Raw genomic sequence first — 14,020 nt, forward strand, 5'->3', positions numbered from 1 at the left:
AGAGAGAGACAGAGAGAGGAGAGAGAGACAGAGAGAGGAGAGAGAGAGAAGCTGGGGTAGGTTGGAGGGTAGCTAGGCCCTGGGACAGCAGATGAGTTAGGGGCTTGCCCCTGGGGAACAGATGGTAAGATTGATGATTGTGGCTACAATGTGGGGGATGATCACACTCAGTTCTAGCCACGTGCAGTTTGAGGAGGCTGGGCTGGGCGGGGGTCTGGGCCATGATGGGGGTGTAGCTGATTTCTGAGTGGGAAATTCTGAGAGTCTTTGTTTGAAATATCTTTATTTTGCTCTCAGTTTTCATGACAGCTTAGCTTGGTATGGCATTTAGGTAGTGGTTGCCACTTGAAGATGTCTTTATGTTTAAAAAGTTATTGTTTTGTTTTGTTTTGTTTTTTTTGAGACAGAGTCTGGCTCTGTTGCCCAGGCTAGAGTGCAGTGGCACGATCTTGGCTCACCACAACATCAGCCTCCCAGGTTCAAGTGATTCTCCTGCCTCAGCCTCCTGAGTAGCTGGGATTACAGGCACCTGCCACCACGCACAGCTAATCTTTGTATTATTAGTAGAGATGAGGTTCCACCGTGTTGGCCAGGCTGGTCTCAAACTCCTGACCTCATGTGATCTGCCTGGCCTCAGCCTCCCAGAGTGCTGGGATTACAGGTGTGAGCCACCTCACCTGGCCAGTTTTGTTTTGTTTTGAGACAGGGTCTGGAATGGCTTGCTCTGTTGCCCAGGCTGGAATGCAGTACCGTAATCATAGCTCACTACAGCCTTGAGCTACTGGACTCGAGCAATACACCTGCCTCGGCCTCCCAAGGAAATGGGACTTTAGGCATGCACCACCACAACTAGCCGATTTTTAATTTTTTTTTTTTTTTTTTTGTAGAGATAGGATCTCACTGTATTGCCCAGGGTGGTCCTGAACTCCTGGGCTCAAGCCATTCTCCTGCCTTGGCCCTCCAAACTGTCAGGGTTATAGGCGTAAGCCGCTGCACCTGGCCTCAACTTCTTTTCCTAGATTTATTCCTAGTAATTTATTCTTTTTTATGTTATTAAAAATGGAGCCAGATGTGGTGGCTTACGTAAGTAAAACTTCACGGATGACATAATCTTGTATACAGAAAATCGTATGGAGTCTTTGAAAGCTATTAAAATTAATGAGTTCAGCAAGGTTGTAGGATACAAGATCAACATACAAAAATCAGTTGTATTTCTGTTCACTATAGCAGTGAACAATCTGAAAACATTCCTTTTTTTTTTTTTGACCTGAAGACTCACTCTGTAGCCCATACTGGTGTGCAATGGCACGATCTTGGCTCACTGCAACCTCGCCTCCCAGGTTCAAGTGATTCTCCTGCCTCAGCTGCTGGGACTACAGGCACATGCTCCCACACCTGGCTAATTATTATTATTATTTTTTTAAGTAGAGATGGGATTTCTCCATGTTGGTTGGTCTTGAACTCCTGACCTCATGTGTTCTGCCCACTTCGGCCTCCCAAAGTGCTGGGATTGCAGGTGTGAGCCACTGTGCCTGGCCAGGTTCAGGTGACCTTCATGCCTCAGTTCAGACTACAGGAATGTGCCACCATGGCTGGCTGGTTTCTTTCTTCTTTTTACCATGAAAGACTGCTGGATTGGCCCGGGCCTAGTGGCTCATGCCTGTAATCCCAGCACTTTGGGAGGCCAAGGCTAGCAGATTACCTGAGGTCAGGAGTTCAAGACCAGCCTGGCCAACATGGCGAAACCCCGTCTATACTAAAAATACAAAAATTAGCTGGATATGGTGGTGAATGCCTGTAATCCCAGCTACTCAGGAGGCTGAGGCAGGAGAATCGCTTGAAACTGGGAGGTGGAGGTTGCAGTGAGCTGAGATTGTGCCACTGCACTCCAGCCTGGGTGACAGGGTGAGACTCCCTCTAAAAAAAAAAAAGGAAAGACTGGTGGATTTTGTTAATTGCTTTTTCTGCTTCTATTGAGATGATCAGGTATTTTTTTGTTTTGCTTTTTATTCTATTAATAGTATGTATTACATTAATTAATTTTCAGATGTTAAACCAACCTTGTATTTCCAGGATAAATCCTATTTAGTCATGATATAGAATTTTTCTTTTCTTTTCTTTTCTTTTTTTTAAGACAGAGTTTCACTCTTGTTGCCCAGGCTGGAGTACAATGGCGCGATCTCAGCTCACCACAACCTCCGCCTCCCAGGTTCAAGCAATTCTCCTGCCTCAGCCTTCCCGAGTAGTGGGATTACAGGCATGCGCCACCATGCCCAGCTAATTTTGTATTTTTAATAGAGACGGGGTTTCTCCATGTTGGTCAGGCTGGTCTTGAACTCCCAACCTCAGGTGATCCGCCTGCCTTGGCCCCCCAAAGTGCTAAGATTACAGGCATGAGCCACCACGCCTGGCCTTTTTTTTTTTTTTTTTTTTTTTTTTTAACACAGTTTCCTGCTCTGTTGCTCAGACTAGAGTGCAGTGGTGCAATCATGGCTCATGTCTCACGGCTCACTGCAACCTCAACCTCGTGGATGGGCTCAAACAATCCTCCTGCCTTAGCCTCCTGAGTAGCTGGGACTACAAGCATGTGCCACCATGCTGGGCTAATTTTTTTCGTAGAGACTGAGTCTTGCTATGTTGTCCAGGCTGACCTCAAACTCCTGGCCTCAAGCAAGCTAACCACCTCAGCCTCCCAAGTGCTGGGACTACGGGTGTGAGCCACTGCACCGGCTAGAATTCTCCTGACTCAGCCTCCCGAGTAGCTGGGATTACAGGCACACCTGGCTAATTTTTTTTTTTTTTTTTTTTTTTTTAATTTTTAGTAGAGACAGGGTTTCACTGTGTTAGCCAGGATGGTCTGGATTTCCTGACCTATGATCCACCTGTCTCGGCCTCCCAAAGTGATGGGATTACAGGCGTGAGCCATCGTGTCTGGCCTGCTCTGTAGTTTCTTGTGATGTCTTTATCTGGTTTTGTTATCAGGGTAATATTGATACCAGCCTAATAGAATGAGTTGGGAAGTATTCCCTCTTCCTCTTCCATGTTTTGGAAGTGTTTGTGAAGAATTGATATTCTTTAAATGTTTGGTAGAAGTTAGTAGTGAAGAAGTTACTAGTCATCTGGGCCTGGACTTTGTAAGTAGGTTTTTAATTTTTTTTTTTGAGACAGAGTCTGCACCCAGGCTGGAGTGCAGTGGCATGATTTCGGCTCATTGCAACCTCCACCTACAGGGTTCAAGCTATTCTCTTGCCTCAGCCTCCCAAGGAGCTGGGACTACAGGTGTGTGCCACCATGCCTGGCTAATTTTGTATTTTTAGTAGAGATGGGGTTTCATCATGATGGCCAGGCTGATCTGAAACTTTTGACCTCATGTGATCCACCCGCCTTGGCCTCCCAAAGTGCTGGGATTACAGGTGTGAGCCACTGCACTTGGCCCATATTCACAGGTTCTGAGAGTTAGCACATGGACATCTTTGAGGGGCTAGTATTCCGCCGACCACAATAGGCCAGAACCCTGAACAGTTTATTTTTTAGGCATCATATTTGCTAAAAACAAAACAAACGAAAAAACCAAACCAAACAAAGAAGTAAAAATCAAAACAAAAAGCACAGAACCATTTTTTGGAAAGACAATAATACGAAGTCAAAATAATGTTAATTTTGGAGTTATTATTTTTTATTTTATTTTATTTTATTTTATTTTGAGATGGAGTCTCGCTCTGTCCCAGGCTGGAATGCAGTGGCATGATCTCGGCTCACTGCAACCTCTGCCTCCCGGGTTCAAGTGATTCTCCTGCCTCAGGCTCCAGAGTAGCAAGGATTACAGGCGCGTGCCACCACGCCCGGCTAATTTTTGTATTTTTAGTAGAGACAGGCTTTCAGTATGTTGGCCAGGCTGGTCTCGAACTCCTGACCTTGTGATCCACCCGCCTCGGCCTCCCAAATTGGTGGGATTATAGGCGTGAGCCACCACACCCGGCAGCTTGAAGTTATTCTTACATGCTTTTGCAGATGTTAAAACGTTTGTTTTTTAAAATTCTCAACATTTAGATCTAGGACAGAGCACAGTTTAAATACTTTCTAAAATTAAATTTGGCCAACTTGTTACATAAGATTCAGCATTGTTTACAGCAGCTTTTCTGTTTCATGCGTTATAATATAATATAAAATAGAAAGAACACCAAAGGTTTTCCTATGGTAAGTCATCAACAAACAAAGTGTGGGCCATTAGCAAGTAGCTCTTGATAACTGACAGTGGGCTGAACAACAAATACTTTCCCTTGAAGCATTTGGATCCCTGTTAGCTAAGCTTAAAGTTCCCACTATTTTATTTTATTATTTTATTTTTTTGAGACGAAGTCTCACTCTTGTCCCCCAGGCTGGAGTGCAATGGCGCAATCTTGGCTCACTGCAACCTCCGCCTCCCAGGTTCAAGAAATTCTCCTGCCTCAGCCTCCTGAGTAGCTGGGATTACAGGCAGGCGCCACCACGCCCGGCTAACTTTTTTTTTTTTTTTTTGAGACAGAGTCTCACTCTGTCGCCCAGGCTGGAGTGCAGTGGCGTGATCCCAGCTCACTGCAAGCTCCGCCTCCCGGGTTCACGCCATTCTCCTGCCTCAGCCTCTGGAGTAGCTGGGACTACAGTCGCCCGCCACCATGCACGGCTAATTTTTTTGTATTTTTAGTAGAGACGGGGTTTCACTGTGTTAGCCAGGATGGTCTCGATCTCTTGACCTCGTGATCCGCCCGCCTCGGCCTCCCAAAGTGCTGGGATTGCAGGCGTGAGCCACCGTGCCTATCCAAGTTCCCACTTTTTTTTTTTTTTTTTTGAGATGGAGTCTCGCTCTGTTGTCCAGGCTGGAGTGCAATGGTGTGATCTCGGCTCACTGCAACCTCCACCTCCCAGGTTCAAGCGATTCTCCCGCCTCAGCCTTCCCAGTAGCTGGGATTACAGGTGTCCACCACCACATCTGGCTAATTTTTGTGTTTTTAGTAGAGACGGGGTTTCAACATATGTGTAGGGTCCAGCCCTACGGGGCTTAGCAGGTGTTCTCCCCGTGTGGAGACTAGAGATTGTAATAAATAAAGACATAAGACAAAGAGATAAAGAGAAAACAGCTGGGCCCCAGGGACCACTACCATCAAGACACGGAGACCGGTAGTGGCCCCAAATGGCTGGGCTCGCTGATATTTATTGTATACAAGACAAGGGGGCAGGGTAAGGAGGGTGAGTCTTCTAAGTGATTGACAAGGTGAAGCAGGTCACGTGATTACAGGATGGGGGCCATTCCCTTTTAGGTAGCCGAAGCAGAGAGAAGGCAGCATACATCAGCGTTTTCTTCTTTGCACTCATAAGAAAGATCAAAGACTTTAAGACTTTCACGGCCGGGCGTGGTGGCTCACGCTTGTAATCCCAGCACTTTGGGAGGCCGAGGCGGGCGGATCACGAGGTCAGGAGATCGAGACCATGGTGAACCCCGTCTCTACTAAAAATACAAAAAAATTAGCCAGGCATGGTGGCAGGCGCCTGTAGTCCCAGCTACTCGGAGAGGCTGAGGCAGGAGAATGGCGTGAACCCGGGAGGCGGAGCTTGCAGTGAGCCGAGATTGCGCCACTGCACTCCAGCCTGGGTGAAAGAGCGAGACTCCGTCTCAAAAAAAAAAAAGACTTTCACTATTCCTTCTACCGCTATCTACTTCGAACTTCAAAGAGGAACCAGGAGTATGGGAGGTGCATGAAAGTGGACAAGGAGCGTGAGCATTGAAGCACAGCACCACAGGGAGGGGTTTAGACCTCTGGATGACTGCGGGCAGGCCTGGATAATATCCAGCCTTCCACAAGAAGCTGGTGGAGCAGAGTGTTTCCTGACTCCTTCAAGGAAAGGACACTCCCTTTCGCGGTCTGCTAAGTAACGGATGCCTTCCCAGACACTGGCGTTACCGCTTGTCCAAAGAGCCCTCAAGTGGCCCTTATGCGGGCGTGACAGAAGGCTCACCTCTTGCCTTCTAGGTCACGTCTCACAATGTCCCTCCAGCATCTGACCCTATACCCACCGGTTATTCCTAGGTTATATTAGTAATGCAACAAAGAATAATATTAAAAGCTAATGATTAATAATGTTTATAATAATGATTGATAATTGTCCATGATCATTTCTATATCTAATTTGTATTATGACTATTCTTATTCTAACTATTTTCTTTATTATACTGAAACAGTTTGTGCCTTCAGTCTCTTGCCCCGGCACCTAGGTAATCTTCCACCCACACATATGTGGGGGAAAGGAAGACAGATCCGACTGTTACTATGTCTACGTAGAAAAAAAGAAGACATAAGAAACTCCATTTTGATCCGTACTAAGAAAAATTGTTCTGCTTTGAGATGCTGTTAACCTGTAACTTTAGTTCCAACCCTGTGCTCACAGAAACGTGCTGTATTGAATCAAAGTTTAAAGGGATTTAGGGCTGTGCAGGATGTGCCTTGTTAACAATATGTTTGCAGGCAGTATGCTTGGTAAAAGTCATCGCCATTCTCCATTCTCTATTAACCAGGGACATGATGCACTGTGGAAAGCCACAGGGACCTCTGCCCGAGAAAGCCTGGGTACTGTCTCCCCGACTGAGACAGCCTGAGATATGGCCTTGTGGGAAGGGGAAAGACCTTACCGTCCCCCAGCCCGACACCTGTAAAGGGTCTGTGCTGAGAATTAGTAAAAGAGGAAGACCTCTTTGCGGTTGAGATAAGAGGAAGGCCTCTGTTTCTCGTATGTCCCTGGGAATGGAATGTCTTGGTGTAAAGCCGACCAGTCATTCTATTCTGAGATAGGAGAAAACTGCCCTATGGCTGGAGGCAGGATATACTAGCGGTGATACTGCCCTGTTACTCTTTGCTACACTGAGATGTTTGGGTAAGGAGAAACATAAATCTAGCCTACGTGCACATCCGGGCACAGTACCTTCCCTTGAACTTATTTATGACGCAGATTCCTTTACTCACATGTTTTCCTGCTGACCTTCTTCCCACCATCACCCTGTTCTCCTGCCGCAGTCCCCTTGCAGAGATAGTGAAAATAGTAATCAATAAATACTGAGGCAACTGAGAGACCAGCGCCGGTGCAGGTCCTCGTATACTGAGTGTGCCGGTCCCCTGGGCCCACTCTTCTTTCTCGATACTTTGTCTCTGTGTCTTATTTCTTTTCTCAGTCTCCCGTCTCCACGTGACAAGAAATACCCACAGGTGTGGAGGGGCAGGCCCCCTTCAAACATGTTGGTCAGGCTGACCTGGAACTCCTGACCTCGGGTGATCCTCCAGCCTCGGCCTCCCAAAGTGCTGAGATTACAAGCGTGAACCACTGTGCCTGGCCCTCACCCCAGTTTATAGACGGGGGACCTAACGCACCCAAAGGGAACTGTGTGAGTTCTCACATCCAATGAGGGGCTGAACCGTGATTGAAACCCAGCACCGTCTCACTGTGGCATCTCTGCCCTTGAGTTATCTCCCAAAGGCATCCCAACCAGACTTTTCATAACCGGTCCCAGACTCTCACCAGTGCTCCATAGCTGTGGTTGAGGCACTGTCCCCAAGCCTGGGTCCTGAGACCCTACCTGCAGAGGAACCACTGCCTGTCCAGCCCCTCCTACACAGCTCAGGGTCTGGATCCCCACCAGTGTGATGCGCCGATTGAGCTACCATCACCCCATGGCTGTCTGCACAGGCACTGAGAGATGCAATCCGTTGGCTTGAGAGCTGGGCAGCTGAGCCCAGGAGAGCAGGGGCCCCTCCCAGCCCTTTGGCCTCTTCCAGACTTGCCCAGCTGCTCCTTCTCCATCCCTTCTTTCCTGGGGTCACTTTTTCTTCCCTCCTCAGTCTCTCCTTCCTCTATTCGCTGGGTGCCCGCCCCTGCCCCGGGGTTCTGGACCTCCTTGGAACCTGGGATTCACTCTCTGCCTCTCACCCACGCTCTTTCTCTGGGGCGTCTCCTCGTGCTTCTCTAATGGTCACTTCAACAGCACGGACTCCTCCCCGGAGCCTGGAGGCACCCACTTGCTGGTGGGAGAGTGTCTGGCGTGGGGCCAGTCTCCCTCCTTGGGTCTCTGCCTCACTCCTCACTGCACCCTCTCATGCCTGTCAGTCTCCCTACCTCTCCCCCTTTTTGCCTCGGTTTCCCCACCCGTCTGTCCCTTCTTAAGCTCTCATCCTTACAATACGCTAGAAGGCAGGCTCTATTATCCTTTAGGATTTAGGCCCCTTTAGATATAAGGGCTCACAGGCTTGGAGGGTTTTAAGCGACTTACCCGGCGGCGGAGTACTGATCTTAGTACCGCCCGCCGCCCCGGACTGGCCCCGCCCTCTCCCCGCCCCTCCCTAGCCCCCACCCCCGCCCCTCCCTAGCCCCCGTCCCCGCCTCTCTCCCGCCCCTCCCTTGGCCCCGCCCCTTCCCGCCCCAACTCAGGTTCTGCCCCACCCCGCCCCAGTTCAGGTCTTGCTCCGCCCCGACGTAGGCCCCGCCCTGGCCCCGAGCCCCGCCCCCGTCCGACGTAGACCCCGCCCCCTCTCCGCCCCGCCCCGGCTCGGGCGGCCGGAGGACCCGGAGCTAAGGCGCCCGAGCCCGTGGCGGCGGTGGGGACGATGTGGTTCTTTGCCCGAGACCCGGTCCGGGACTTCCCGTTCGAGCTCATCCCGGAGCCCCCAGAGGGCGGCCCGCCCGGGCCCTGGGCCCTGCACCGCGGCCGCAAGAAGGTGAGTGCGGCCGAGCTCCGTAGGCCGCGGCCGACCTGGGCCTTGCCTAGTCCGCGCCGCCGGCCCCGTCGCGTCGCGCCCGGCCTGACGTGGCGGCGGAGCCATGGGGTAGCAGGCCGGGGAGGGGGCGGGCAGTGACTACGTGGCGGGCGGAGGGACCGAGGGACCGACAGGCGGACAGGGCCGGGGTCACGTGGGCCCGGCGAAGTGTCCCTAAGGCTGACCTGGGGAGAGAGCTGGCTGCCTGCCCTTGTCTTCCGGCCACACAACAGCTCTGGGACCATCTCAGGCCCCGCTGCCCTCCCCTAGGCCACAGGCAGCCCCGTGTCCATCTTCGTCTATGATGTGAAGCCTGGCGCGGAAGAGCAGACCCAGGTGGCCAAAGCTGCCTTCAAGCGCCTCAAAACTCTAAGGCACCCCAACATCCTGGCTTACATCGATGGACTGGAGGTACCCGCTGCCTTGCCTGCCCGTCTCTGCCCCTCACTATCTCCTGGTTACCCACTTCTGTCTCCCCTCCTGCCCTGTTTCCACCCTATGTGCCCCAGCACCCCCAAATTTGGTTTCCTCTTACCCATCTCTCCCCACTTCAAGTCACTTATCTCTCCTTCCTCTCTGCGCCTCCGCCCTTGATAACCCTGTGTCCCCTTCCCCAGACAGAAAAATGCCTCCACGTCGTAACAGAGGCTGTGACCCCGTTGGGAATATACCTCAAGGCGAGAGTGGAGGCTGGTGGCCTGAAGGAGCTGGAGATCTCCTGGGGGCTACACCAGATCGTGGTGAGGTGGGGGGCAGTGGTGATGAGAGCAGGGATGGGGGGTTGCAGGTGCTGGGGCGTGATGGCTCCTTCTGCCCCCAGAAAGCCCTCAGCTTCCTGGTCAACGACTGCAGCCTCATCCACAACAATGTCTGCATGGCCGCTGTGTTCGTGGACCGAGCTGGCGAGTGGAAGCTTGGGGGCCTGGACTACATGTATTCAGCCCAGGGCAACGGTGGGGGACCTCCCCGCAAGGGGATCCCCGAGCTTGAGCAGTATGACCCCCCGGAGTTGGCTGACAGCAGTGGCAGAGTGGTCAGAGAGAAGTGGTGGGTGACTGGGGGCAGTGTGCCCCAACCTGCCCTGTCCTGGAGGCCCCTGCAGCCTCAGGACTCCTAGACTAGTTGGCACTCCCCTGTTCCCTGCTGCCTGGCTGGGGAGGGAATCAGTGTCCCAGGAGTGAGGGACACTCCTCTGCCCCCAGGGTCCTCAGGGCGGTAGGGTAAGATGGACACAGCATTCGGGGTTGGGTGATTCTGAACTTGAAAGCTCTGTGACCTGGACAGATGTGCCTAATTCTCTGAGCCTTGGATTTTTTTATCTGTTAAGTGAGGCTAATGAAACCTGCCTCTTGAGACTGATGGCTCAGCTGAGGGACATAGCCAGGCCCTGGCATGCAGTGGGTGCCTGGTGCCCAAGGCAGGCTGGAGGCCTGTGCAGGTGGTTGGTGGGGCCCTAAGAGCTCTGGGTCACTGCCACAGGTCAGCAGACATGTGGCGCTTGGGCTGCCTCATCTGGGAAGTCTTCAATGGGCCCCTACCTCGAGCAGCAGCCCTACGCAACCCTGGGAAGGTAAGTTTCTTGCCCCTGGCTCTTTGCCTTGCCTCAGCCCCTCTGCCAGCTGGCTACCCCTGCCCTGACACTGACCCCTCCCCTACAGATCCCCAAATCGCTGGTGCCCCATTACTGTGAGCTGGTGGGAGCAAACCCCAAGATGCGTCCCAACCCAGCCCGCTTCCTGCAGAACTGCCGGGCACCTGGTGGCTTCATGAACAACCGCTTTGTAGAGACCAACCTCTTCCTGGAGGAGATTCAGGTGAGCCCCCAACCCACCCTGGGCTTCGACCCTACCTTTTTAGTTCTGCCCCTACCCTGCTTTTCAGGGTACCTCACAATTGACCCTCAGGAGACAAGCATGGACTGTGGAGTTAGGCCAATCCAGGTTCAAACCCAGGCTCCAGCTCATACTCACTCTGTGACTTCCCTTGGCTGAAATTCAGTCCCAATAATAGTACAGGTTGAGCATCCCTAATCCGAAAATGCATGATCTAAGTACTCCAAAACTGGAAACTTTTTGACCACCAACATTACAGTCCAAGGAAATGCCCATTAGAGCATTTTGCATTTCAGATTTTTTGGATTACAGATGTTAAATTGGGGCCGGGCACAGTGGCTCACGCCTGTAATCCCAGCACCTTGGGAGGCTGAGGCGGGTGGATCACTTGAGGTTGGGAATTCGAGACCAGCCTGACCAACATGGAGAAACCCCATCTCTACTAAAAATACAAAAAATCAGCTGGGCGGGCACCTGTAATCCCAGCTACTCAAGAGGCTGAGGTAGGAGAATCACTTGAACCCAGGAGATGGAGGTTGCAGTGAGCCGAGATCGTGCCACTGCACTCCAGCCCGGGCGACAGTGTGAGACTACATCTCAAAAAAAAAAAAAAAAAAAAAGATGTTGAATTGGTATAACACACATATTCCAAAATCTAAAAACATCTGAAATCTGAAACATTTCTGGTCCCAAACATTTTGGACAAGGGAGACTCAACCTATACCTACTTCAAAGGGACCCAGTGAGGAGTCAGAATTGAAAGTGCATGGTGTAGTGTTCTGTGCCCAGCAGGCATTTAGGGCCAGCTCTGGTTACTCCAGTCACTCCACGTGCACATTCTGGCTGTAGTCCCCAGGGGTGTAACACCCTGTGCTGGCTGCAGGGGGTTGGGCAGCACGGTGTGGAGGAAGGTGAGGCAGACCTTGATCACTGCCCTCAAGGATCTAGCAAAAAGTAAACAGACCAGATCCCCACCCTTGGGAACTCTTGCTGGGGGAGAGACAGAAAACATAAAAACCATAAATAAGAGCCGGGTGCAGTGGCTCACGCCTGTAATCCCAGCAGTTTGGGAGGCTGAGGCGGGTGGATCACCTGAGGTCGGGAGTTCGATACCAGCTGACCAACATGGAGAAACCCCATCTCTACTAAAAGTACAAAAATTAGCCGGGCGTGGTGGCACATCCCTGTAATCCCAGCTACTCAGGAAGGCTGGGGCAGGAAAATCGCTGGAACCTGGGAGGTGGAGGTTGCAGTGAGCCAAAACTGTGCCATCGCATTCTAGCCTGGGCAACGAGAGCAAATCTCCGTCTCAAAACAAACAAACAAACAAACACCATAAATAAGAAAACCAGCCAGTGCGGTGGCTCGAGCCTGTAATCCCAGCACTTTGGGAGGCCGGGGCTGGTGGATTATTTGAGGTCAGGAGTTTGAGACCAGCCTGACCAACATGGAGAAACCCCATCTCTACTAAAAATACAAAAAATTAGCCAGGCGTGGTGGCGCATACCTGTAATCCTAGCTACTCCGGAGGCTAAGGCGGGAGAATCGCTTGAACCTGGGAGGCAGGAGGTTGCAGTGAGCCGAGATCGCACCATTGCACTCCAGCCTGGGCAACAAGAGCAAAACTCAGTCTTAAAAAAAAAAAAAAAAAAAAAAAAAAAGAAACAAAAAACCAGTGCAGGAAGGAAAGTACTGGAGTGGGTGTTCAGGGATGGGCTCTCTGAAGTGTGACATTGGAGCTGGGGCCTGAAGGACGTGATGGTGGGAGCCAGAGGGATGGCACCTGGAGGAAGAGTTCCAGGCAGAGGCGACAGCACACGGAGAGATACTGAGGAGGGTGCCCTCTGCTTTGCCTCTAAACGTTGGTTTCCACATGTGTATAGTGAGGAGCATCTGGGTGCACTGGCCTGCAGGGTTGCTATAGGGAGGAGGGAAGGAGGCTCTGCTCTCTGCAATGCCCGGACCCAGCCGTCTATGGGGAAAACAGCGGGGGCTGAGAATCAGAATCAGGAGCAGGGGAGGAGAGTGGCAGACACTCCACAGACCCTGACCCAGCAGAGGTCATGGAATCTTGACTCAGATGCTGCGGGGCAGGGAGAGCCTTTGGAGGGTGGAAACCTGGAAGGAGAAGCTGCTGGAAACGCTGAGGCCCCGTTGCCTCCTGGGCAGTGTCGGGGCAGCAGGAACTTTGTTACGTGGAGTTCTCCTCATACAGCTGGCTCTGCCAAGCTGCCCTTCTCCTTAAAGTGTACCCCATAGAAAATAGGGTTTCAGGAGCCTCCAGGAGAACATGGGAGGGCAGTGCCCAGGGGACCCTCTTCCCATTGTTAGGTGGAGTGGTGGGGAGAACCCAGCTGCGACTCTCTTGAGTCGCGGTCAGGTGGCCGCGATGGCAGCAACAGTCCCTAACCGACTGAGCATCTGCCGTGTGCCAGCCTATGCTGCAGCTTTTATGTGCATTTTCTGGTTGAATCCCAGAACTATCCCATAGATGGTAGTGCTATTATCCCATTTTACACGGCAGGTAAGTGGGACAGTTGGGCTTTGAAACCAGACAGCCAGGCTCCAGAGCCCATAAGCGTCACTTCTCCTTGTTCTCACCCATGGCTGGGTTTGGGCTGCAACCAGGCTGATCTCTTCCCCGGGTCCTGTCCTCACTCCCCCAGATCAAAGAGCCAGCCGAGAAGCAAAAGTTCTTCCAGGAGCTGAGCAAGAGCCTGGACGCATTCCCTGAGGATTTCTGTCGGCACAAGGTGCTGCCCCAGCTGCTGACCGCCTTTGAGTTCGGCAATGCTGGGGCCGTTGTCCTCACGCCCCTCTTCAAGGTGAGTGGAACTGTGGGGTCCAGAAGGCTGGCTGGGTGCACAGGAACTGCCAAAGAGAAGTCCCTGGGGTAGGGCAGCCTGGTTAGGGCAGACCCAAGCCCATATGAGCTCCTGCCAGTGTCTATAAACAGGTACCTGACCAGCTATCCCCTGGGGAGGAGAGACTCTGCCCCTAAAATCCTTTTTTCCACAAACCTCTGGCGTCACAACCCTCAGCCCTTCCTCCATTTCCCTGGGTCTGACCTGTGCACCTTGGTTCCCAGGACCCAGGGGATTACCTACTCACCACCACACTTTGCCATCCTCTCTCCTGACTGCTTAGCACTCAGCTCACCTGACTTCTGGGGGCTGGATCTTCCACCCCTTCCTCAGACCCCAGCCCGCCTTTTTATGGGCACCTGGCATTCCCTGCCCTCCTCACCTTGGGGAGAACTCTTTCATCTGAATGACTTGCCAGGAGGGGAGAAGACAACAAGCAAGTCCTGTATAGCTGAGAACCCCCAGAAATTGCAGGCAGAATTTCTGCATATGGCATAAAGGTACCTGTTTGTAGGGAGGGGCCCAGAGCTTTCATCAGCCTCCTGAA

The 14,020-nt window shown here is 52.0% G+C and overlaps 1 protein-coding gene across 4 annotated transcripts in view; it reads left to right on the forward strand.

Annotated features, from left to right (window-relative positions):
- The first annotated feature begins 8,548 nt into the window (after window positions 1-8,548).
- Window positions 8,549-14,020, forward strand: part of SCYL1 (SCY1 like pseudokinase 1) — a 49,960-nt gene continuing 44,488 nt past the window's right edge. For all 4 annotated transcript variants that reach the window (XM_058438943.1, XM_058438942.1, XM_032153424.2 and 1 more), the window contains exons 1-7: window positions 8,549-8,738; window positions 9,048-9,188; window positions 9,395-9,517; window positions 9,598-9,824; window positions 10,257-10,347; window positions 10,436-10,591; window positions 13,276-13,434. In XM_058438943.1, coding sequence (XP_058294926.1) covers window positions 8,628-8,738; window positions 9,048-9,188; window positions 9,395-9,517; window positions 9,598-9,824; window positions 10,257-10,347; window positions 10,436-10,591; window positions 13,276-13,434 — 1,008 coding nt within the window. In that variant the 5' untranslated portion in view covers window positions 8,549-8,627. The remainder of the gene's footprint in view (window positions 8,739-9,047; window positions 9,189-9,394; window positions 9,518-9,597; window positions 9,825-10,256; window positions 10,348-10,435; window positions 10,592-13,275; window positions 13,435-14,020) is intronic.

Source organism: Hylobates moloch, unplaced genomic scaffold (assembly GCF_009828535.3).
Source record: "Hylobates moloch isolate HMO894 unplaced genomic scaffold, HMol_V3 SCAFFOLD_5, whole genome shotgun sequence".
Taxonomy (NCBI): domain Eukaryota; kingdom Metazoa; phylum Chordata; class Mammalia; order Primates; family Hylobatidae; genus Hylobates; species Hylobates moloch.